General features: G+C 35.7%; 1 protein-coding gene across 1 annotated transcript in view; it reads right to left on the bottom strand.

The window, feature by feature from the left end:
* The window catches only part of PPFIA2 (PTPRF interacting protein alpha 2), a 286,176-nt gene that overhangs the window by 103,089 nt on the left and 156,188 nt on the right, over positions 1-26,899 (bottom strand). Inside the window, exons 4-5 of the mRNA XM_041409731.1 lie at positions 10,845-10,946; positions 710-874 (exon numbers count right to left, since the gene is read on the bottom strand). Coding sequence (XP_041265665.1) covers positions 710-874; positions 10,845-10,946 — 267 coding nt within the window. The remainder of the gene's footprint in view (positions 1-709; positions 875-10,844; positions 10,947-26,899) is intronic.

Below are 26,899 nucleotides of genomic sequence, written 5' to 3' on the forward strand. Positions count from 1 at the left end.
TGTACGCAATACTCAAGGTGCTAATTCATAGTTTCATTCACTTTGAATATAGTCTTTCCAGCACAGGATACATGAGCAATACAGGGGAAAGACCCTCTTCATTAGCATGACTTTATGCAGTTCTTGTTGGTTTTTACTTTGATTCTGCAGGCCTTCAATCACCTCTGATAATGAAGCATTTACTATCTGCTTTAGGTTTCACTACTTGTAAAGGGAACACTCTCCTTACGTAGCAAACGCTAAAAAGATCTCTGAAATTTAGGAAGTTTTCCTCCTAAAAGTATCTAAGAGCCAAGTTCCTTTATGTAGTTAGGAACATCTTATTCTTTCTCTCTGTGTGTTTTTAAAATTTGAGATTTACCTACATTTTCATGGCCATAACTTAAAACCACATTTTACACTGACTAATTCCCACAGGGTCATCTTTATTTAGTGCGAAATAGGAGAAGCATGTCTGGTAGGGGTGAGATTTGCTTATTTTGAAAGGTAATTTCTATTGTCTACAAAAGATAGCTGAAGTGATCTCAAGTGCATTACAGCCATTGATGGCACCTTCTTACCATCTGTATTTCTCTGGACACCTGTAAACACTCTAAGCACAGGATTTATTCCAAGGAGCAAACAAACCATACTGTTGCTCTGCTGCATCATAAAGCACGATTAGGCAAGTTAAAGAAAGTATTCAGTAAGGTTTTTTTCCATACTGTACCTTTTCATCCAAAGCCTTGTGGTGCTCAAACAGAGATTTCAGAGCTTTGAGGACCTCAACTTCACTGGAAACTCCTGAGGGAGACTGTGCTTGCCGTTTCACCACTGTCATCCTCAGGGATCTTTCGTGTCTCGAGACAAGGCACTCCAAATGCTCCAGTAACAGCTATTGGATTTGAAACAAAAAGTTGTTAATTTCTGGGCCCCTAAATGCCACAGAAATTCTAACTACAAAGTGCATGATACCAAACAGCAATTTTTCTGGCAACTTCTTTGTAGGTGAGATTGCTGGAACTATTAGCAATATTTCATGTTTCTAAACTAGATGTAATAAATGGAAAAATAGAAGAGCCACTCATGATTCCACTTAAAACTCTGCTATGAAAAGCAAGAACAACAAATCATTAAGCATAGGGTCACTATTTTACTAAATTAATTACATATTTACATATAATTTGTGATAGTAATTGATGAGGATTGACAGCCAAATAAGCAAAGACAGTCTAAAGAACGATGCAAAAATATTAAATAAGTATACCATTAATTCAGCCTAACTGTAATATATTTTCAATTTATCTTGAAAGCAACTTAACAAAATATGTAGGAGTGAACAGTCTATTTTGCTAGATTTTAAGTCTATTAATTAGAACTGTCATAGCTAATGGTGCTTGTCACTAGCACATGCTTTAAAATATTGTCTCTGTTCTATTAAAAACACAACAAAAACCAGAGAAGTCCATAAACATCTGTAAAATAGACCATAAATAACATTTTTAAAACATATTATATTTAGTTTCCATTGATACTCTGAGGTTAAAGAAAAAATTAAAATGGTACGTTGATGTTGTACAGAAAATTCCTTATTTGTCTATATATTCATAGGGCTGCCATTGTTGTTTTTAGTGCCTGAACATTAAAGAGAATTGGTTAGCTGTAAGGTTAAATCAGGGTAGCTAAATTCATGAACTAGAATGCATGTTAAATGTATTGTAATTGCAACAAACAATTATATCTAAGTCATTGAACTGTAAATCTGAAAGTTACATGGATAATTGTTTAATATTTCTTCTTTGATGTGGTTCTTAATATAGCTACTATTAGTAAATATATTTATTTATCTATAATCCACAGTTATTCTCAGTTACATAATGGTTTTTTTTCTTACATGAATTACTAGACATAGTAGTATGTTGATAATAAGTCAGATTAAGAATGATTATGGTTTGGTGTCCTCTTTGTTTAAAAAATGGTTCTCATGTCTGGATTTGCACCTGGTTATTATGCTACAATATATTCTTCTCAAAAAGTAGAGAAGGAATATGTGAACAATGTTAATACAACGAGAGTTATGACGACTCCCTGCAATTCAAGAAAGGAGGGTCATTTCTGAATCCAGCTCATGACCTGTGTTTATCAAAAGCAAATGAACAAGAAATCATAAGCTTTCTCATCCCTAAAGGGCTAACAGCAGATATAGGTGGATTTTTAATGATTTTGGGCAGTCCAAAATAGCAAACAAATTTGAAAAGACCTCTTAATGATAGAGCCATCAAGAATTCAGTGTGGGGCTGTGGGAAGTTTGCAAAGTAAATAAGATCAGAATATTGCCCAAATATTTACAGGGTATTTCTGTTCATAATAGTACTTAAATAAACGATTAACTGCTATCATAAATAGAACTGAATTGCTGAATTTTGGTCTAAATTCTTGTATTGTCATGGCTTTTCTAGGCCATCTAGTTTATCTGGGAGAAAGCTGGAGGAAAGTAAGTCAATAGCTAATTTCTAATTCTTCAACCTACTCTCTGCCTTGTCTCCTGAAAGAGTCTTTGAGGGTGCAAGATTTCCTCCTCTGTGCAGCCTAACTCTGACCCACTCCACAGCCCTGGGGTAGCCAAAATCTCACTCTGATCCACTCTGTGCACTTAGATTTCCCCACAGTCATTCCCACCTCCTGGCTGATTCTGCTAGAGCCTGGCTCGTCTTGATCAGTTCTCTTTATGCAGAAATTTTTCACTGTATCATAGCTACATCTGGATCCAGCCAAAGGGCTACAGATTTCTGAAGAAATTGGGAAGAAAGGGAAGACAATAATCCACAGCTGAGTTTTTAGTACGGCTATTCCTTCCATAGCTCTGTAGTTGTCTAATGCTCAAACTTACACCCACTAAACCAGTCCAGGGTAACAAAACCTTAAAACCTAAAAAATCTCTTTTTTGGCTTAACTGAGCAAATTTATCATATTTGGTGTCCTACTACCCTAAATCACTTATCTTGCAGACAAATGCTGTGATGATCAGGGATGTCTGAGCGCCTGTATGCAAGACTAAGTTGGAAAGGAAAAGGAAAATGGGAAAATCCAGTTTAGGAGAGAAGAAAAGTGATGGTGACATGGAAAAATATTCATGCCAGAAAGAATTACACATAATCTATAGCAGAGAGATAAATAAGGATCACACAAAAAAACCTCCTAACATACATCCAGAAGCTCATTTTGAACTGGTTCACACTGACAATCCCAATAGGGAATGTGAAGTCACCACAGACAGACAACAAGAAACTTGCTAAGCAAAGGCAGAATGGAGATCAAAGAGAGTGATGAAGAGATAAAACAAGTTAAACAAGGTTTCCAAGTATTGGAATTGAGCAGAGTGGTGGGAATTCAGAATTTCTAATGGGGTGTTTGTGGAGGAGTTTGCTATTTGAGATGAACAGTACAGCACTCTAGCCTTTTGCAGAGCTACTGATAACATATTTAGGTTACCTTACTGCCATGTTAGAAAGAGAGAAACAGGCATAATTCATAATACTAAACCAGTGACAATCACCCATTTAACATATACAAAAGCTAAGCTAGTTTTTTAACTGAGAAGTACCATTTCAGATGAGAAAAAGACATATTCCCATGTCTGCATACGTTTCATGTTTGTTACATAAATCAAGTGCAAAATGCTGTGTTGCCTATTTTGCTGTATACAGATTGTCACAGCTGTGTCAAAAGACCCATGGAGAACTCTACCAGTGCTTGTGAACATTTCATAATTTTTCTTTCCGTTCCTATTTACTCAAGCATTTGCAGTCACTCATTCTTCTGGAAACTACCTCTGAACACTGGCATTTTCCTTACCATCACCTCTAGGAATGCTCCAGAAGGCACGCTAACATAGGTTTCTCATTTGTAAAAATATCTTATTTTTGCTTTTCAAGAAAAATAATCTTGATTTCTTCACAAATTCTGGGAGCACTGTTAAATGCAAAACGAGCTGACCAGGGAATACTATTAAGCAGGTCTCAGTGAAACATTACTCCCAGTTCTGCTGAAAGGCAAAAAAACCTAAGGGGACAGGACATCTGACTGTGATTGAGAACCTGAGAGCAAATGCTTGCCCCCTGCTCTGATGAAATGCTAGATTCACAGAATAACAGAATTGTTTAGGCTGGAAAAAATGAAGATCATCAAGTCCCAACATTAACCCAGCACTACCAAGTCCTCCACTAAACAAAGTACCCAAGCGCCACATCTACACATCTTTTAAATACCTCCAGGTATGGCAACCCTACCATTTCCCTGGAGCAGCAGGGCAGCCTGTTCCAATGCTGGATTCAATCACCAAGATCATCTTCTTGATGAAAAAATTTTCCCTAACACCTCACCTAAACTTCCCCCAGTGTAACTTGAGACCATTTCCTTTTGTACTATCACCTTGTTACCTGACAAGGGAGAAGGGGCTGACCCCCAATTGACCCACAGCTCTAGAGAGTGATAAGGTCTCCCCTGACCCTCCTTTTCTCCAGGCTAAACACCCCCAGCTCCCTCAGCTGCTCCTTGTAAGCCTCGTGCTTCAGGCCCTTCACTAGTTTTGTTGCCCTACTTTGGACAAATAACAATAGCTGCTGTTTCATTCAACTTTTACCCAATTCCAATTATATTAAAAAAAGGGGCAATTATATTAAAAAAGATCTTCCTTGCTTCCCTGGCAAGTGGAAATGTCAACAACACTGACAGAATTATGAAGTGTCTCAGGGCTGCAATGATGGGGAAGGGAATATAAACATAAAAGATTGACATTGAAGATGATGGTGTGTTCAACCAATGTTTAACATTTGAAGGAAACCACAATAACTTGTGGGCATGCTGAGGATTCTCCTCCACATATGTAGTTCAAGAATTAATATTCCAAATAATTGTGAGAACAAGATTTCAGATTGAAATAACATTTTAATGATAATGGTAATTCATTTAAACTGCAAAAGAATTGTCAGAAACATCTTTAGGGATTTCAGTAAGTTGCAACTAAACTCTGGCATTAATAGTGATCATGGGCTGTTGAGCATTTTCTGCTCCCTCACACTGTCAAACTGTTACAGTTGTCAAGCACTCAGAGGGACAGGCAGCTTGCAGAGAAAAGAAGATGAAGATCAACAGCAGCAGGTAGGACAGAATCACCCACGCATCACTGCCATGCTTTTCCTACTGGAAAGCATAAGCTTGACAACGAATTATGAAATAATCTGACAAGTGATTTTTATGCTGGGCAAATTTTAGGATGCTCAAGATGCCATGATGATAATCGTATATTATGTAAATAGGATAATTTCTGGAACTCTGGACTTTTTATAAGCATAAAAAATATATAAATAAAAATAATAATCGAAAGACTGAAAGGCGCTCTAGTGCATATTTTTCGAATGAATGTAGCATCTTTGAAGTGTTTGTTAGAACTAAATGAAAATGAAAGGAGAATTTTTTTAGAGTATACCTAGCTCCTGTATTTCTCAAATCGCTTATAAAGCAATCATGAAAGTGATTGATTTCTGCGAAACAGAAATGCATGGTTAGATTTTACAGTACAAACTACATTGGTGTAGATTATCACCTACTCTGCTCTACTACACCAAACCATCATGACTACTGATTTACCTATAGAAAATGAAAGAAGTTAAAACACTCATTTTAAGGAATGATGGCTCAGTAAGTCGAAATTAGTGTGACTCAGTAAAGTTTGCTATTACAGGACCTGGATTTTAATCAATATAAAATATTTTAACCTTCATTATTTTCAAAACACTTGTTTGTAGAAAAAGTTCACAGTGGGATAACAAATGGAGACATTCAAGAACCAGCAGACGGTAATGGAGAGAAAAGGAGAGTCATGAATAATTAAATACACTGAAGAAAACATAAAAGAAAAGGCTTTTACTGAAATGAGACAAACTTAGCATAGAGGAATGAGGTAACCCTCCAAGAAGACAATTCTCTATTGAGGTTCAGCTCAGACTTTCTCACCAGTGCAAGAAAAACTGAATTTTCTTTCAGTCTATATTTAAAATTCCCACTGTTCAGTAAATCTCCATCCCTGGTGTGAGCAGAGAAGACAAAATAAGCAGACATGGGGCTGAAGACTATCTCTAAAATCAGTCATAAAATCAATTATCAATTATTTTCTTCAGCATTGTTCCACAGCGATGGAAACCACTTTTCACCTGTGGTCAGGTAGTGTGACCTCCAAAAGCTACACTGGTAAATTAACACTGAAAATTTTTCTGTGAAAAAATAAAGTTGCAGCTCAACTACTCCAGTGTGTCCCATGTCAGTCCTTCTGTACAGAAACCAAAATGCAAGCAACCCAAAACCTTAATGGAATCACACCTATGTGAAACCAAGGTGTGAAAGAAAATGTAATGATTGGATGACATAAAGTAACAGGAAGAAAAAGGGTTTTATAGGAATAATGAATAGAAATATAGTAACTACTATGCTACACAGATTATCTAAGAACACATAGTTATAAAAAACAATATAGTTGTTGAATAACTATATATTACATTTACTATCTGTTGTTGCACTACTTTGTGACAGAAGTTCTTTTCTTTTAAAGAAGAGACACATGAATCTACAAGATAGTTAATAATGTTGAGGCAATGATATATACTGTTACTTATGTTATTGAATTTATGCTTTGCTATTTGTAGAATTTTAGGAGACAGACACTTATCTTCATGTGTACAGTGTTTTTAGACAGTAAGAACTCCTCATGTTTAAAAAAGAAATTGAGTACCTAATTAATTTTCAGCACCTATGGAACTGATTTAATTAAAAGGACCTATGAGAAAATTAGCTAAAATAGGTAAAATCACACTTCAAAATATATTCTTAGAGTTTCTCAATACAGTAGAAGGGAATTTGAATCATAAAATATAGTGTTAAGTCCTGATCTACAGGTATAATGAGACTGCAGTGCACAGTTGAAGGTGTTTCATAAACCATTCAATAAGGAATGGAGACAATAAAATACTAATAAAATTAAATATAACTCAGCCTTGTTCACTTTAATAGGTATTTAATCTCCCAAGGCATGGAGCAAAAGAGCGTTAATGACACTGTCTGTTACTGCTGTTTCATTTATGTACACAGGTATAATTGTTTTTTGTTTCTAAACTGTTAGAACTAAAATATTTCAGACCAATTTGTGTAAAAAATGTATGCTTTATGTAAAAAGCACATGTATGTGTCTGGTACTTTTTGCTGTTTTAGGGAAAAATACATAATCAGATTAATCAATAGCAGTAGCGTAACATATTTTTTTCAGCTACCAAACCAACCCCCAAATTTTCTCATAATAGTACTCTGATCTAATAAGGTAATCCTATGCATTTTTTTCTACTTTTAAAGAATACAGTCTGAGACAAAAAATATTTTCATTTCAATTTAAATGCTAAAGTAGTGTTATTTTGTAATTTCCATTAAATAACATGCTAGATCACACAGACTTATCTTCCAGCTTCAGAAAAGATGCTATCTTTCTGAAACATGCTATAGGGTGATCATTCTATCTAGAGAATATCCAGATAAATAACTGTAAGAATTTCTATTATGATACTTTTGTATCTGTTTTCGACGTCCCATAGAACGGTCTTCCAGAGAGAACCTGTCTGTCTTCCCGTCAGCAACGCCACGCAATCAGCACTTTCTACTTTGCCAGCTTCATTCTTCACATGAAAATATTTCTACTGTAATATGTCACAAAAAGTTAATTATCATAGGCACCAAAAATACACATTCAACAGCAAATGCCTAAGAATGCTGCTAGAAGGACTGAGTAGCAACTTGATTAACTATTGGGGTAAGGTTTAGTTTCTGGTATTTTGGCTGAGATCTGAAGTGTATGTGTCCCAAAGAATGTAAATCCATCATGGTCTCTCTCTAATACATCTTACCATCAAGGTCTACTACTACAGCCTGGCATAGAGTGGAAAATCAGGATGTGAAATCAGTTTTGTGTTTTGTTTATGTGCTGAGCAAAATATGTGTGAGGCTGTTGCCAGAAAATAAACACATAGGTGGGGGTCTAGAGTAAATAAAATACTGCCAGTTGGGCATAACTGAAAATGTGAAGGGGACCTAGAAGGCTGGTGAGCACTCAGGATCTGACAGAACTGCCACTTTCATTCCTTTCTGCTATATTCAGTTTGAAGCGGGACAAATCAAACAATACAATTTTTGTTGTCATCCCAATGAGAAAAAAGGTTGGATTAAAAAAATCCAGAAGCTGCCATTTGGAACTAAGCATCTTTGTATAGAAGCAGCAGGAAGTGCTACCTGGAACAAAGTGGTTGTTGAGTAGTGCCACTATGTGTGGTTGTGCATGAGTGTGTCCTGGGGGGGTCAGGTGAGCCCTGACCCCCCCATTAATTGGCTACAATCATTAATGTAGCCAAGCTGGGGCTGGCTTAAGTGTGAACATTAGAGAGATGGACAAAAGATGCATTAGTTGGACTAAATTTATATATGAGAAAAGACATTTAATTTTCTCACTGTGAAAGTGTATCAGTGGTCTTCCAAATATTATTATTTTATTAGAATCCTTGCTAAATTAAAACAAAAAGTTTGGAGCATTTTCTTTTCCTTACACAATATTAATGCTGCTTTGCATTAATAGTACCATAAATTTCAGTTTGCTTAAGTGCCTCTTTATAGGCAATGCCTTCCCAATGACTGCTGCTGGAAATATCATCACTAGCACATCACTGAGACTGTGTTGAAAACAACAGCTTTGCATCTAAAATACTCATCTTTCCCTATCAAAGGAGTGTCCCTACAGAAGACAGCATGAATATTACAGCTAGCTCTGGGATATAGTAGCTTAACGCCTGGCAAGAACATAAATATGACATGACAGGGTAATAACTTATTAATGAAAATGCTATAGGTCAGGATAAGGCATGTCTGCATTTTATCTATTTTATTCCACATTAATATTTGGACTCTGTCTTCCCCTTGTTTGCTGTAACATCTCCTGCATTCCCTATATTTTTTTCATAGCCTAAACATTTTCATCTCTAGCTTCATCCTCATTTTGAAAACACACTGTTAGCATTTACCAATTTTAACTGTAAGGACTTGCAAGGATTATAACACTGTAACTCCCATTTGTTGATATCAGCTCTCCTGGAAAACCTCTTACCCCAGTTTTTCTTTTATGTAGCACAAGAAACATAGGAATGGATGATCTTTAAGCTTCTTGCTCTGCAAAGAAACTGCGCATGACAGAGATCAGTCTGTCTTAGGAGATGACTTGCAGTTGAGTCATCTTTCTTTTCTCCCACAGTTCTTTGACAAGACTATCTTAGGCTACTACGCTGTCTTGGAATTTTTGCTAGTTTGCACTGCTTATGTCAGACCCACATAGGTATTGGTGCACTGCAGTTTTAACACTGGTGTTAAAAAGCTGGTATATAAAGCTGGTGTTCAGTGGACTTAGGAGTGAAATGGATAAACCATTTTTTTTTATTAAATACAAAAATAATACACATGAGGAAGTTACTGATAATTCAAGTAGCTATAGAAAGTCTTCAGACCCTTCTCCAGCTGACATGATTTGCTAAACCTGGAAAATGCAGTGTAAGTCCTACACATTTCTCAAAATTAATTAATTAATTAATTAATGGGAGAAAAGGTAGGTCTTACCTATACCTCGCATAAGACTTTCCCCATCATCATGTCTAAGAACTTTGTGCTAAATGTGATCATCTCCTGAACATCCGGGAAAGCACAGAGGTAGATGGGTCAACTTTGCTTCTTTGTAGTCATCCATTTAATCTGTCCTTGAATTTCTGAACTCTATGGCACTCTATGGTGCTATAGACGGGAAGAAGAAAGCAGGGAGAAGGGCTCTCTCAGGTCTTTTAGCATATGTATTGTTAGAGCCTCTTCAAAATGCAAATTAGATTAGACAAAGAAGAGATGTTAGCTGAGCACCCAAAGTGCTATTAGTTTATTAAGAAGAAGAAAATGGGAAAAGTTACACAGATCACAGAAAAAACCATGGATATGAGAAGACATCCTTGGTGTTCAACCTCCGAGATCTATTTTGTATGTTCACTACCAGCCTGACTCCCACCTGATCTGGGACTACTCCATCTCTTTTCTCACACCTTTCCACAAACACCATAAAGTCTCCTCTGCTACCCTCTAGATCAATTCTGCCTTTGCCCAGACAACTTTACAAGCAAATTATTTTATTCTGAAAACAATTCTGTCCACCATTTGAGAATTTTCAGAAGGCGCTGTATCATATATTCCTGTTCCCAGACAGAATAGTATTTCTGATTGAAGCAGAACGTGATCAATTTCAGGATTGAACCTTGTCCCCCCTCAGTTGTACAGCAAATGAATTTACTTCAAGGGTCACAAGACTGCATGTAGACTAAACAACAGGCTGCCTGTGGTTTGTGTGGCAGCCTTCATCTCATCCCTATTCAGATTGAATGCAAGGCACAAGGAAAAACTGGTTGTTTGTTGTAACCTTGCCTTTTGCCTTGATAAGAGATGATTATATGTGCAGGCTACTCAGGCTTGGAAGGCTGATTGTGTCCCTTGCTTTAAAAGACATTTAAATTGAATGACCTTACCATGTTACATATTAAATCTCCTGTAATTGTAACTGTTTGCAATATATCTGGCTAACACTCATTTCCTTCAGGACGGTAGCATGGTAGATATGTCCTGCTACTTAGAATCTCCTTCACTCATGAAAATGCTGGATTTTTGTCTTCTTATTCATACAAAGGAAGATCTAGATTTATATGTAAGTTTAAACACACATGATATCCAGAAAAGGTCTGCTGTGTACTTACTCTTGTGTTGTTTCTTTCAGCTTTTAGTTCTGAAATCTCTTCCTCTTTTTCAAGCAGCTGTTCCCTGCATGCATTTAATTCTTTAGTCAGTGCAGCAAATTCCTGTAGAATAAAATTATATAGAAAGTTACCCAAGATGTAAGCACTAGGATAACCAAATCCATGTGCATTCTAGAGTTTGAATATTTAAATAATACTTAGAAATCAACAACACAAACTAAAATAGCCTATGTAAGTTTCAGCATCTACTAAAATCATTTCAAGTCTAGACATAGCTAATAAAAGGTAACTACTGATCTAAGTCTAGAAACAAAAGAAGATTCAAAATGATGGCAACATCTCCCATACAGAAGCTATCAGAAGCTATCACACTAGAAGAAGAACAGAACTGGCCAATTTCATACCAACAGAGACACATTTCACACATAAGGAGGTTCAACTCAACATACCCACTTAGGAGCATTCTTGCCACTCCAAAAGGCAGCCTTTGCAATATGGCATGTGAGAAGAAAGTTAAGGTATTCACTAAGCAAAATCTACCTAATATCAGATTAACATAAGTAATATATGAGTTGTGAAAAAAATACTCTACTTGATATTGAAGTTAACCATTAAAATGTATTCAGCTGTTATAGTGAAAGGCTGTGAAGACTCAGAACAATATTTTTTAGTTGGAACAAATTTCCTGTGAATCCACAATATAAAATGAAACTGAATTTTAAGCTGCTCCTGATGTTAAGTTTCATGCATGCAACTAATAGGTATTCTGAAAAACATTTTTTACTTGTCAAAACTTCTATTAAAATGTCTTGAATTGCTGTTACTGTTCAACAATACACAAAATTTTTCTCTATAAAAAGGGCAATTGTAGAGTTCTCCTTAATTTTAATAAGGAAACGTATTCACTTCATATGTGTTTATTTTGACAGACATAAGATATACTAAGCTGTAGCGGTTAATTTTATCCTTTATAGCAAAATGATGCTACATTTCTCACAGATACAGTAAGGTAAAGGATGAAAAGCCCTTCAGATTTGTGATCATGTTTTGAGAAAAAAAAATTGTCTTGAACAGCACTGCTGTTTAACAAACATGTATACATATTTTTAAATACTAGGTTAATTTTAATTTTACCAGAGCAGTCAGTGCATAAGAGCCCACCAGCCCACAAGTAAGCAGTTAAACTGCACTCCAAGAGAAAGCAGTTCATAAAAATCCAAACATATCCAGGTGGTCTATCTTATCAGTCAGTAGGATGAAGCTGAGACTAAGTCTACTTAAGAAAAAAGCTAGTGATGATATCTCAAAAGGGCTTGGTTTGCTGCTTCTCCTCAAGCTGTACAAAGCAGCTTTTATCTGAACTAAATAGGTGTTCAACAGAACTTTCGTGGGTATTCCTAGTCCCATTCTGGAACTGGAAGCACAATAGACCTCCATGCAAATTGCATGATAAAAAGGAGAACGTTGTTCTGATATCCTTCATGTATTTTGTTTTAGACACTGGCTATTGATTACATGAACCATATAATGATGTTTTGTCTCCTACCTTCTAATCAGTGTTTGTTTTTTACATCCTAGTGGTCAGGTACATTTAAGGTTACACAGTACACTTTGATGTTAAAACCCTTAGCTTAGCTTTGAAAATGAGATTTATATTGTAACACTCTTCCCTTGCTTTTCAAAAGTATCATTGAAACTTCTGTCTGTAGGTCTTAAATAAGGATTCAAAAACTGCCAGTCTAGTAGTGTTATTCTGTTCAGATTTTTTTAAAATCTTCTGTCCTTAAGGTTATAAGTAATGTTACATACTGAACAAAAAATAATAGTTAATAAAAAGCTAATGATCTCAACTCACATTGAATCAGAATTTTGAAGCACAAAACCACACATGCACACATATTTCTCTACAGCCCTACAGGGTGGAGCCCTTGTTGCTAATTTACATGGATTAGTGTCTGTAATACTTTCAGAATCTCAGAATAAAATTTCAGTGTAATCTATAGAGTATGTTGTTGCTGTTTATGTTTTCTCATTTCTTGGTATTGTTTCAGCTGGAATTAAAATAGACATTTTGGCATATGCTTGGGCATCCGCGTGGGTGACAGGTGGCGGAAAGGATAACAAATGTCATCTGTGACTACAGTTCAAGTTCTGAACTACGGTAAGGCAAAGCAGTCTGGTGACATGCATTTGCTGCTCTCCTCGTGAATAAACAAAGACATGCTTATCAAATTGCACATCTTTGTTGTGCCTAGGTGAACCTGCTTACAGTACAATCTCTAATACTTTGGTCAATATAATCTCAAATAACAAAGGAATGAAGTCCCTACTAGTTTGCTGAGCAGCATGGAGTTTATCCTTAGGGTAATTTTGTCTGGTCATCAGTGTAAGTTTTCCTTGCTTTTACTCAAATCATTACTCAAAATTCTGCTCCAAGAGAGTCCCATACCTAATATAATGTTGTTTCAGCCTCCAAATATCTTCAGTTTGTATTCACAATATCTATTAGCATCTACCTTAGCTGTGTCCACTGTTTTAGACTTTGTTACTTGAGGGGCCAACAGTGTTCTTTCAAGCCTATTAATTATTCAGTTGCTGCTGCCACTCTCTGAAATTTCTCTGTGCTTTTGACATACCTGCAGTGCAAGCACTTACAACAAGCAGTCACCTCTTCATATGTCTGGAACTCAAGTGGCCAACTTCATCAGAAGTACTAGAGACTGCTCATTCATCAAGAGCTTGGAATTCTCTGAGTTGAATGATGACAGAAAGAGGGCTTTATTCCTTGTGTTTATATCATAAGCCTTTTACAGGGAAAGTCTCAAAGTAAATGGAGTTTTCCCCAGAGCTTTACAAGTTATTATTTCTGTCACATCTGTTTTCATAAATTAATAACTAGGATAACACCTTACAACTTCCAAATAGTACTTCCAAAACTATACATAAAACTGATTTTAAAAATAACCTATTTATCCAAGATTTACCGACGAGCAATGCTCCAGGAACCATTTTTCCCCCCACAGGTTCTATGATAAGCAAAGCATATTTTTGTTTTAACATCACACCCAGTTATGTAATAAATTACATGTGATGATAATGACCTCTGCTCATGCAATTCCCTCATATATATATATAAGGGATCAAGGGAATACTGTCATCTGGAATTACTGTTTGCAGCAGAAATCTTGCATGGTCAGTGACCACAACAGTCAGTCATACTTTGGGAGCCCTGAAGGTAATATCTGTTGCATAACTAATAGGAGTTGACAGGCACAACTGCACTCTTAAAGCTCATATAGAAGTTGTATGGCAGTAAAGCTAATTAACAACTGAAGTGAATTAAAACTCCATGAAAATTATTCAGTTGATAGTGCTGGCTTTATACTATACCATGATATCAAGATGTTTGCAATTTTTTCAAGATAAATAATCTGAGAATGAGCATTGTTTCCTCATTTGAATAAACATTATCTCAGAGCCTGACTTAACTGCTGCTTGTCTTCTTCTCTTAACAAATGGCTTATTAAATTATGCCTTGAAAACCAATTCAACAGAAATTTGTAGACACTAAAATGATCACTAGGAGTTACCAATGAGCAAAACTCAAGGACTTCCCTGGTGAAGCAGCTGAAATGCAGTTGGAGCAGAGGCTGGAGGGTGCTTGAGAGAGTGAGATGCCATTGGGACAGGAAGGCTGGCAGCAGGATTGGGCAGGAAAGGCATCCTACAGCTCTCTTACCATTAAATTTCTGCCTCTAGGGGCTGGCTCAAGAAATCCTGCTGTCATTGTTTGTTGTTCCCAGGAAAAGCCTGCAAGGTTTATTTTTTATTACCAAATACACATAAATGTACATAATTAGTCTCCAAGTTGAGGGTATGCCACAGAAATTACGAGAACTTGTATCTCTGTTGCTCAACTGTTCAGAATATGATCCAGTCTAAACTGATGTGAAATGAAAATACAGCCTCTCATCATCCACCAAAAAAAAAAAAAAAAAAAAAAACCAAAAAAAAAAACAAACAAAAAAAACCAACCTGAAATAGTACAAAAGAAATCTGAACATAATTTAAAAAAACTAAATTAAAACCACATAAAATTCCATTTTGGAGACACTGAGGAGATTCAGTTTAAAATTTCCTCTGGATTTTTTGTCATTAAATCACAACTCATTTCAGGAATGAGTGAGTGAACTAATATCTGCATGGAAAAAGAATGGTAGGGGTTTATAATTTCTATTTTAAATTCAACACAAGCTATGTCAACCAATTTGCTTTCCTAAAAATTTAGATGTAATTAATTTAGCACAGGAAATCACTATCTACTACAATTACCTCAGAGTTTTAACCTTTTATATATTAAGTTTTCATCCAATCTGTTTAGGGCAGGGGGGGAGGAAAAAAGATATCTTCTTTCTTTTCTTATTATTCTGTCACTGGACATGTTCTTGGAAATTCTCCATGCCTTTTAAATGACCAAGGATTTATTTTAGCAATTTTGGCAGAACACAGACTTCATCCTTGCTGACTCTTATTAACCAAAGTACAAAAGAAATCTGAACATAATTCACAATTTATCTTCTTGCTACAGAGATGTCATAATAAATATACCTTGATTTTAAAATAGGTTGAATGAAAGATTTTCCCCATTACTGACAGCGTTCAATACCAGGCTGGATGTGGCTTACAGAAACCTGGCCTAGTGAAAGATGTCCTGCCCATGGTAGGGGGAGGTGGAACTAAATGATCTTTAAGGTCTCTTCCAATTCAGGTCACTCAATGATTCCATGATTCTATGATTTAAACACGAGTTTGATATCAGTTGTCTAAAATGTTCATTGTTACATTACTGCTCAAAATGAGAGTTCATTTACACATATAAATTTACATATAAATTTTAGGTTGGACATGTACTCTGAAGCACTGTATTGTAACAGGACTTGGGTACTTGGGTAAAAAAAATGGAAATCTGTTTGGATCTCAGGACTAAAATTTTGATCTCTTCATACAAAAAAGCAAAACTTCCAAAACTGTAGAGTAGTCTCTGAATTAGTCTCGTAAAAATATCAGAGCAGTTTGCACTATGATGTTTGTGTAGAATGTTTGCTGTACTTATCCACAAATAAATGTAAGCAAAACCAATTTAGTCTCTGTTTTCCATATTTTTTAGGCACTGGATTTTTTTTTTTTTACCACCCCTTCAAAAAAACTGGCTGCCATATGATGTGGGTTGGCCACGTCATGTTGCACTACTTCGGCTTTAATATGAACTGAGTGTTACTGTGACTCAGACCTCGCTCACACAGAAAGGAGTAATTCTTCTTTACAGACAAGGGCTCTTCCAGCAGTTCTTACAGAGACATTGTGTTTCAAACTATCAAGGATTTACCAGCACTGGTTTGGGTTGCTTAGGGGTCTGCAAGACATCTAAAATATGGGAAGTAGGCTAAAGTGTCACAACCTGAGAGTTCCATTAATTGACAAAGAAAGACAAGTTGCACCAGGGAAGGTACAGACTGGATATTACGAAAAAAGCTAAGCAGGGAAGCAGTGGAATCAACGTTGCTGTAAGTGTTTAAAAAACAAGTGAATGTGGCACATGATTTAATGGTGGACCTGGCAGTGCTGGGTTAACAATTGGACTCAAAGATTTTAGAGTCTTTTCCAACCACTTTTTGATTATTCCAAGATGACAAAAAGATTTCTGTTAGGTAAGAGAGAGAATTGAGTCTGCTGCTTTCAACTAAGGTAAATTTCTTCCCAGTAGCTGTTACAGGGCAGTGTTTGGGATTTGGAATGAGGATGGTGTTGATAACATGCTGATGGTTTGATTTTTGGCTAAGTTGTGTTACTCCTAAGTCAAGGTCCCATATTTTTCCATTTCTCATGCTCTGCCAGTGAAGAGGTATACCAAAAACACTGGGGAGGAGCACAGCTGGGACAGGTGACCTGAACTGACCAAAGAGAGACCACAAAATGTCATGCCCAGTATGTAAACGGGGGGGAGCTGCTGAAAGGGTGGCTGATCTGGGTTCAGGAAGGGAAGCCTAGCATTGGTCAGTGGGTGGCAAGCACCTGCATCATGCATCACTTGTTTTTTTCAATTCTTATTCTTATTCCTTTTCTTATTCTCATTCACCATTAGTATTGTATTACTACTTTATTTTTGCTTATTAAACTGTTCTTGTTCAACAAACAAATTTTTCTTCAATTCTCCTCCCCATTACACCAGGGTGGAGGAATGATACCCTGAGTGAGTGGCTCTGTGGTGTTTCATCTTCAGCTGGGCTGAAAACCATGACATTCAGTAACACTGTAGACTTGAGACCCCATTTTTATTTGGGTTTTTTGGTTTTTTTTTTTTTTTTTTTCAGAAATGTGGGCAGTGACTGAAGTTTTGAAATGTGTAGCCATTTACCCGCACAGAAGCACACAGTCAATGCTCTTGGAAGAAAGAAAAACATTTCAGAGGCTCAGAGCCCATGTAAACATCTATAAGAATTAATAATTCCAATAAACTCACTGAACATAAAATTGGACAAATGCAGAGCTGTTACACAGCTTTCCATCAAGAAGAATTCCTTCCTTAAATAGTCAGTTGAATCCACTAAGTCTTACAAATATTTACTTTTTCAGCCATCCCCTTCTGAAGTAATCATCTCAAGCTAGTAGTCTCTCTGTGCATGGCCTGCTGCTGTGAATAAGTAATTTACTTTGATGACTGTGTTCCCACAGTAAGAGAGATATAAATGCTTTTTTTGAGAAAACAGAAAAACACTCAAATACCCTTTCAGTACATGAAAAAAAAAAAAAAAACCACAAAAAAAGCCCCAAAAACTTGCTACTAGAAAAGAACCCAAATAATAATAGAGAACTGAGGATTATGCTAGATAGAAATTAGGTATCTGAGTAAGATAATTCAAACTTATTGAATGGATATGGATATAAACATTTTGGTGTAGCTTTGTAACCTATGTAACCTGATTTTTACAGAAATATCACCTAAATTCACAAGCTGCATCATGTTACTTTCATGATCTTTTAGAACAGGAGTATCACAGTATTCAAAATTATATTTCAAATTTCAGTCAAGAAAAAAGAAAGAAGCTTTACATGCATCTGTTTACATATTAGTTGATATGACAGACATTTTAGATAATGGGAGTAAGGTAATAGGTAATAGGAAGAACAAACCACTGTCAGGATTTATCATTTAATCTGCCTAATTTTTGCTAGTACACAAAATAAAGCTTAATTCCATCAGATTTTTGAAGTCAAAGAGAATCTCCCCAACGACGAGTATTATGGCAATGGCTCAGTTTCTGGCGATGATTTTCCCACACAGGATTACTTCAGGAAGAAATCTGACACTAAAGACAGAAGATATGGGCACAAATATGGCATGGTAGTTTTCAACTGAATCTAAGACAATAATACTATGAATATAATGAATATGGTTTTAGCAATATAACCACAAAGAGTGATCCATGTATAACCATCTAATCAGTACCACACAGCCAAATACTAACCTCTTTTCCATTATTTCCCAAATTTGCTTGAAATTTGTCATGTAAAATTGTAAATTTTATATGACGCCAGCTAAAAAGTGCCCAGTTGGCATTCCTGGCTTCTTCACACTTAAATTATTTTAATGGAAAACTGCTAAATAAAGTATGCAATCTGTTGGCTTTTTAATATTTTTCCACTTCCTCTATTTAAATAATTTAGATTTGGTGATCTGGATTATGTGTTGTGTACTGAACTCTAAAATACTGATCTAACGCCTTCTGAAGAATAATGTCCACCCAGCAGGTATTAGTCTGTTAAAACACTTACAGGAAGAATAAAATAGAAGAAAAAGGGGGCGGGGGGGGGGAGTGGGGGAAGGCATAATAAAATTAACAACAGATTTTTTTTCTTTTTTAATCTAGAATTTCCTGTGTTCTGTGAGACTCTTCAGATTATAAGAGATGTAAGTTGAAAAAAGCTTAAGAAACTGTCTCAAGCACAAGATAGCAGATGACAAAAAAATTCACGTTATTTATTTGTAATCCTTAGTATCAGGTTAAAGCCTGATAAAAGCTTAAGGCTTCAAAGGACTTGACAGCCTCCACCCCTCAAAAAAAGCAGATACATTAATGATTATTAAAATATAGCTTTCTAATACTTGTTAATATTTTTATTATAATGGAGCCAATCCAATTATACCAAATGAGTAATTCTCCTGTATTTATGAACAACAATGAACTTAAAGTCTTTTTTCTTTCCCCTTAAAAAAGGCAGATTGAAAATTTAAAGGTCTCTTGTCTTGAGCTCATGTAAACTATACTGGTTTGGTTTGGAACAGGTATCACAGTGAATGACAGTAACACACCCTGCTAAACTTTCAAATAGCACTAATTGTGTCTTTAGTGCTTTGCTCCTGCCTGATGGGAACACTGAGGCACAGAGGGTCTATAATCAAGTTAAACATCTGTCAGACTAGCACTGAGAAGGGATGGGATAAAACATCACTCATATAAACATCTGTAAACACAATAAAGCTGAATGTGTAATTCAGGTGTGTGACTTTTAAAACACTCAATCTTATATACAGTGTAGGATGAAATACAGACTGGCTTACAATGTGTATTCAGAAAGTTTTACTATACACACTGGACTGGTTTTTGTGCAAGTATTACTCATGTGCCACATTATGGCAGCACACTTTCCAGAAATGGGATGAAAGTGTCATCAGTTGCGACTGTAGAGATTTTTTCTTAAATCATACTACTGTAGTATGGAAGTGAGTCAGCTATATAATAAGGGGAATTATACTATCAACTTTTTTTCCCTTTAATAATTAATGCCTTTGCTTTACAGATATTCATACTCTTTTTCTAAAAGTAAATAAATAATTTGCAGATATAGCTGTGTTGCAGACTACAGCATATCATAATTTTCAAGTGATGTCTTTTAGCATAAAAGATATTTATACCAATATGCCTTTATTGATTAAATATTATACTGCATAAATACTGATGACAATTTACTCCTCCACAGTTGAAAAATATTTAATCTATCAAGAAATAAAAATAGCAAAATATGGTCCAAAATGACAAACTGTGACTAATTTTAAAAATAATTTTATGGAAAAGGGGAAAAATTTTATTCCAATTGATCAATTATTTAGTTTTCCACATATTTAATTATTTAAGATGTGAAATGGTCATAGAGCAGTAGCTTAAGCACACAATAAATTGCTGCACTGAAACACAAGACTATAGCCTCCCACTGTCAGCACAGTCTGATTTTATGCTTACCATTCTACTTTTTTTCCCCCTCCAAATTTAAAATAAACAGAAAGTTATAAAAAGAACAAGCCTGGACAATATGCAAATTATTGAAGTGCTTCACAGGCTGTACAATGGCTTCAGCATATCAATGCACACATACAACCCTCATTATAAGGCAGATTGAGGTCAGTACATGGCCCTAAGAAATAACCTAAAATAAATCCTGACAGAGAGGGTATATGAAGGGTGACTATAAGAAGCAACACAGACTTACCAGTAAACAGAATATGTCTTCTATTATGATGTTGGATAAGGAATGTGTAGCTTTTTTTGGTGCCAATTCCAGATTCCTAGTCTAGTTGTTTTTTAGCATCCCTGACTCACTTTCCAAACTTTCCCAGCTTCAATTTGCTTCACCCCAGAGCAACTTGTTTTCTTCCAGGCAAACTTGACAAAATATAGCACGACCTTTTCTTCTGTCTCATTTTGGGTAACTGTCCTGACACTTGTCTCATTCCCTGCTTTCTCAGCATTACCCAGTCTCTGGGTAAATTTTATCCATGATCACACATTCAGTTATTATTAATAGGTCAGCAAGTTCCCTGTTCTGATTCAGAACCCAAACCTTCTTTACACAGTAAAATCATACTTTTTACCATTTCAGAATTTATATCAAATAATTAACATTAAATAATTTGATGCCTTAAATGTATTTAATTTTTCTTACAGAAGTTTGCTGTTTTCCAGTTTTCAATTTTCCAGTTTCCAATTTTTTCATGAATTTAATAAGTGTAAAACAACAGAAAAAGTGGATGAAGAAAGTGCAAACGTGCTTAATTCTATTATTTTTAATAACTTCCAAACTTCAGAGTGTTAATCATACTAGATTCTAACAAAAAAAAAAAAAAAAGAAGTTAAAAAGTTGGAGTTTTTTTTTCAGATAAAGATTTTTATGGAATTTACTAAATGACTTTATCCACCAACTGATCTTTTTGTATAATCTGTATTTGATCTTTCCCTGGCAAAAATAATTGCTAATGGATCCTTAAGGATGCAAATATTAGATGTTCTATATCCAAGCTGGTCACCCAAGAGCAGCAAAAGTGAATAAATGCACGTTTAGGATGTGATTGATCTGTCATTTGTATCTTTTATATCCATTTATATCTTTTGGGTTGCAAGGAACTGCACCTTATAATTCCTATTTTTTTTCCCTCTGTAGGGTTTTGATAAAGACAAATGGAAAAAATACCTCTTCTGCACTCTGGATGGCTGCTTCTGGTCTGACCTGTCCCAATAGAACTAAAGCTTCACTGTGAGAAATAAATAAAACTCCCAAATAAAACTGGTGATCAGGGATCATTTCATAATTGTAACCCTGGGGACAATAATCTTGCCATTCCTCTTGCCCCTCCAAAAAAGCATGTTGAAAATAAAAAATATAAATTGGCAGTAATTATCCCATTCCTTTAGGTGCTAGTGCTCACCTGGAGCCTTATGAGGGTTTGGTTCTTAGGGAAGACAAGAAGACAAGTGTCCCAAGTCACAACAAGGTTAAACTGCTGCCAGAGTAGTTCAGTGCAGCGTTAGGAAAACCCTCTGCAAGAATAATTCAGCAACAAGGCTGGCCATGCAGGAATAGTGTGGTGACACACTCTCACTGACAATTGAGGTGAATGTCTGTGAGGGCTTAGGGTCTTGTTGCAATGGCCAAAGGTGGCATAAATGACATTTGGAAGTTATTTCCATTTTTTGAGTCCATGACAATGAACCTATATATATGGTTTCACAGCTGTGAATTCCACTTTATTTGCAGATCCTTTAACTTAGATGACTACAATGTATATTGTATACATATACACTGTACATGTATACATAATAAATATACTGTATTTACAGATAGTAACTCATTGATGTGTGTGCTGGAGATAATTTAATTCATGGATTTCACTGATCTGCTTTCTGTTTGGTAACTGAAAACATGTGACTTTTTCTTCATATATTGACTTGCCCTCTTTCCAGTCAGTACAGCTAAGAGTTAGCTAATCACAAATTACAAATATGTATCTCATGAAGCAATCCCAATTTTGCTTGGGATATACACTGAATCTTGTTTCATACACTGAAATTTTTAACAGCAATCTTTCATTTTGTTTATACTGTTGCAATAATATATTAAAACTTCAGTAATGAAAGCAAGGTAATTAGTCACAGATGTTCTTCATCAGGAAATATGATGAACTGGTAATTACTGACATAGACTTTGTTCTGAGGAAAAATATACAATGTAGTTACTGATGCCAAGAAAACCAAATTAAGGAATGGTATATTCCATATTAGAAACTGCATAAGCAACAAATATCTTATGAACCTCTGTGCCTTTGTTGGAAAGAAAGGAAGAATAAAACATCTTAAAATGTTAACATTCAGACACTGGCATCTATTTTTTTAAGACTATAGGGTAGTTGATATAAAACACTTTGAGGTTTTCAAATTCTCTTTCTCTCTCTGCTCTCCCTTTCTCCTCCTCCTGTTTCTATCACTCACATTTACTGTTTAATAAAATCTTCATTATTGACTTTGGCACGTGATCTTGTTTTCACTTTAATTTGAGCAGAGGTATCTCTTAATAACCAGATCAGAACAGAGCAGTAGTTCAACACATGAGAAAGAATACTGCTCATCAAGAGTTCTGTAGGACGCCAGTGATTGTGTCCAATAAATAGGACATTTACATCAAAATACAGCCTCATCAGCAATACATTCTTTAGCTGCCCACTGGGCAGGCAGGTGGTCCAGAGGCAGATTTCTGCTCAGATTCTGCTTAGAGCCCAGACAATCCATGCATCTTTATCCACATCTTGTTATTTATTCAGGCAGTGACAGTGCCTGTGCAATGCAGGAGAACAGCATGACTTCCACAAGAACAGTACCCCAAAATTGGGATGTAGTCCATGATTTCTAAGAAGAGTTATCTGTTCTGATGATAAATGCATGCACATCCATGAGTTTTGTTGCATGATTTGCCAGTCCTACCCAAGTAGGTGTATGATCACCTCACATAAACACTAAGTAATATGTAAATACAAGTAAGTTTTGTTCATTTTTCATATAATTTAGATGACTCCACCTAACACTATCCATGTTTCTCCATAAAAAGGAAAAATCAGAAATTGACAATCACAGAGATTTATTAATTTTTAAAGGTTCTATTTAAAATATTTACTACAAGACTGTGTCAGAGGAAGGTTTGCTGCCTAATCTTCACACACACACTTGAGAAACAGCTGGGTTTGTTTGAAGTGTGACAATCACTTTGAAAACGAAATCATATTTGCTGATCCAGGTCTAGTGCTGTAAACTAAAGTTACACTTCAAACAACTCTAGTTGCCTTTGAGGTGCTGCAGAGCTCCTGTTTCTGTTTGAAGTTCATTATCCTACCACATTATCACCAATTCAAGTTACATCTGTTCCCTTTTACTACATTGTGTCTACTGATAACTAAACAAACACACATGATAATGTTCAGGACAGAGTATATGTGACAACTTCGAGCTCTTCTGCTCAGGAAAGCTCTGTTTAGGATTACAGCTACCAGCACAAAATATGATGGAGTCATATGAAGGGGATAGAAAATAAAAATTATCTTTCTAAGGCAGTATGTTAGCAAAATTCATGCACAATCACAAATGTACACATACAAACGATGAAATATTCCCACCAGATATGTTTAAATCTCATAAAAAAGCTAGACCTAGATTACAATAGTCACACAAATCCTGCAGAAAATGATACCTCACCATTTCTCCATTCTTTAGGAATGCATGCGCTTTCCCACTAGTGAAAAAAACCCACTGGGACTTAGTCAGTGTAGTGAGGAAAACAGCTAATTACATCAATCATGTTATACTTCATGAACTTTGATTTAGGGCCATAATCCTCTCAGTCTGAAGCCCTAAAATCTGTGTATCACAAAAAGATAATTGTCTAGAAAGTATTTAGCATACAGCAAAAATATATGGGATATTTCTGTTTCAGGCAGATACCTAGCTCAGTACTTGTAAATTTATAATGTTTGACAAGGGCTGTGACAAGGAGAAATGAAAGAATCCCAGGAATAAGAAACACAGTAGTCTCTGCAGAAGACTCCAGAGTGTCTTGTTTCCATCAGATGCCTACATCCCATAAAACACTGCCCCATAAAGCACTGTCTCAGTTGTAGCCATGCACCCACAACTCAGCCCAGCCTCAGCTCTCTCACACGTACACAGCTATCTCACGGCTTGTCTGTAAACCATCTCTGGGTCATCCGGCACCAAAAGTCCCTCCCTGGGTGCTAACCCAGTTTGGAAAGGTAACGAATCCTTCAGTAAACTTGGGCAGAGCCCTCAGTGGTGCCTCGACCTGCTTGATGAACTGGAAAGCTGACTTGGTGTGCCAAAGCGCTTGCTGCCTGCGCTATATTTAGCATGTAACCATCACATTACTAAAAGTCCTAAAGATATTTATGTAGGTAGTCATCTATTTTAGCAATACTGGCATGCAAGAAAATCAGTTCATATTTCAGAACTGGAGATAACACCTTGCAGCACCCTCTTCTTTTCTTATTTTTTAAAAATCAATTGGTTTTCAATATTCTGTAAAGCTGTGTGTTGTCTAGAATTTCCATTTCTAGCCTTTATTATCTGTAATTTTATTAGCATTGCTATGAGAAAGTAATTTTTATCTAAAGTGAAATATATATGTCTTGTCCCCTAGGAAAGAAATGTATTCTATGTACTTAAATTCTTTACATTTTGGAGTTATTTTTCAGCTGCATTCAGTGGAGAAAAAAAAAAAACAAACAAAAAACAACCAAACTAAAATAATTAAAGTGACAGCATTTCAGTGTTCATTACCCCTTAGATCTTTATGGAAAAAAACACAACCAAACCCCAAAGCATTGCAATCATATCAAAATACTTTCTCAGCTCAAAAAACCCCACTTTCTCAGGCATGAGAACGGAATGTGGAAATTTTGCAATAACAGAGGGCATAAAAAGGCTGTCCTTCTTTGCACTTTATATACACAGACAAGTGAGCCCATGACTGTAGAAATAAAATACTTGAAAACATCCTTGCCCTCTGATCATGTTGAGCTTTGCATAAAGTTTTATTTTCTCTTTTGCCTTGGGGTGCTATTCAAATTGATTTTCATTTTTTCTACAAATCATGTGGAGATTTAAAAAATTTTGTCTGGTTTTGCATAGCTTATGTAAAACTGTATGAACATACGTGCATGCAGCATTCACTAGATCTTCAGATACCATTATGCCTAGGAACTTACACGTATCCTAGTGTTTAAATAAAAAGTTAATTAAATTTCCTTTACATTATTCTCTGAAGACCTCCTGTGTAATAAGTGAATAGTATTTAATGGATATCTTTATAAAACATTTAAAAACAAATCTTTGGTTTGGTTATCAGAGAGCTAATGAGGTAATGGACAGAATCATTAATATGATTGATGCCTTCTTCACCCTTACTCTGTGCAGTATCATAATTTTTGTTTTATATGTTGAAATTTTCTTATTAGGACTTCTGTATTCCAGAATACTTGTCCAAAACCATGAACTTTAGAAACTTCATCTTTATTATCTCAATGTGGTTAACTGGACTTGCTAAGGAAAAAGGGAGAAATGCACATACAAATTGCTTAATGCTCTGTTTTTGTTCTTACAAGAATATTTGTTGTAATTTGCAATATTGCCGACTCTGCATGATCAATCAATGAACCTCTACTTTGAAATGAAGCTCAGAGAAGACAGACAAAGATGATAAACCCATGAAGCTTAAAAAAATTCTGGAAGTAGCCACAGCTATCATATAGGAATTGACCTCAACACCAAGGGGGCCAGTGGGTGGCCTTTATTGCAGATAAATGGCTGTGTCAGTTGAGAGTCACCTCATTGTGTACATGGACTTCCCTAAAATAACAGAAAACCTTATTTTCCTGAGCCAAATCAGCATCGGGAAGCTGTATATATGGTTCAACCCAACAATTATAAATTATTATATATACTGAGAAAAAAGCAAAAGTGACTTTGAAGAGACCAACAGGTTTAAGCTGAATTCAACCTATGCATTCCCTTCCAGCAACCAGAATTGCCCAGTGTAATGATTTCAGATGTCTCTTTCAAAAGTCAGTCACGCTTAGAAGTCCACTAGTTAACCTCTTTTGAAGGGGAAAGAACTAAACTATCAAAACTTGACACAAAGTTGGTACTTTCATGTAGTTTTAAAATATTAATAGACCCTAATATATCATCCCATGCCTACAGAGCTTTGGAAAGTTTTGCCATCAGCAGTACAATACTTGGAAACACTTTCTCATTGAGGTCAAATATACTGAGCATTGTCTTTGGCTGATCCAAGCGAAAATAATAAAACTTTCCCTTCAGTTCTTATGCTATAACACTTCAGGTAAAGAAAAAAAATATTTTTTATTAAGTAATTTTTATAAATTTGCACTAGAAACCCTACCTCAAGGCCTATTTCATCCTACTGTGTGAAAGCACAAAAATACATGCTTTCTCAAGGAAGTTACAAATTAAGTATAAAAAAGAAGCAGGAAATTGAGAGGGGCAAGGTAGAGACAACATGACAGATAATTGGCTTCAGCTACATAATGCATAATCAATTTTCCTGGTAAATCAACTGGAATGGGAAAAGACAGACATCACAGCCACCTGGGTTGACAAACAAATAGCAACCCCTTTGGAGAGCTGCATGACACACTTTCA

This window comes from Onychostruthus taczanowskii, unplaced genomic scaffold (assembly GCF_017590055.1).
Source record: "Onychostruthus taczanowskii isolate IOZ18803 unplaced genomic scaffold, ASM1759005v1 scaffold31, whole genome shotgun sequence".
In the NCBI taxonomy this organism is placed as follows: Eukaryota; Metazoa; Chordata; class Aves; order Passeriformes; family Passeridae; genus Onychostruthus; species Onychostruthus taczanowskii.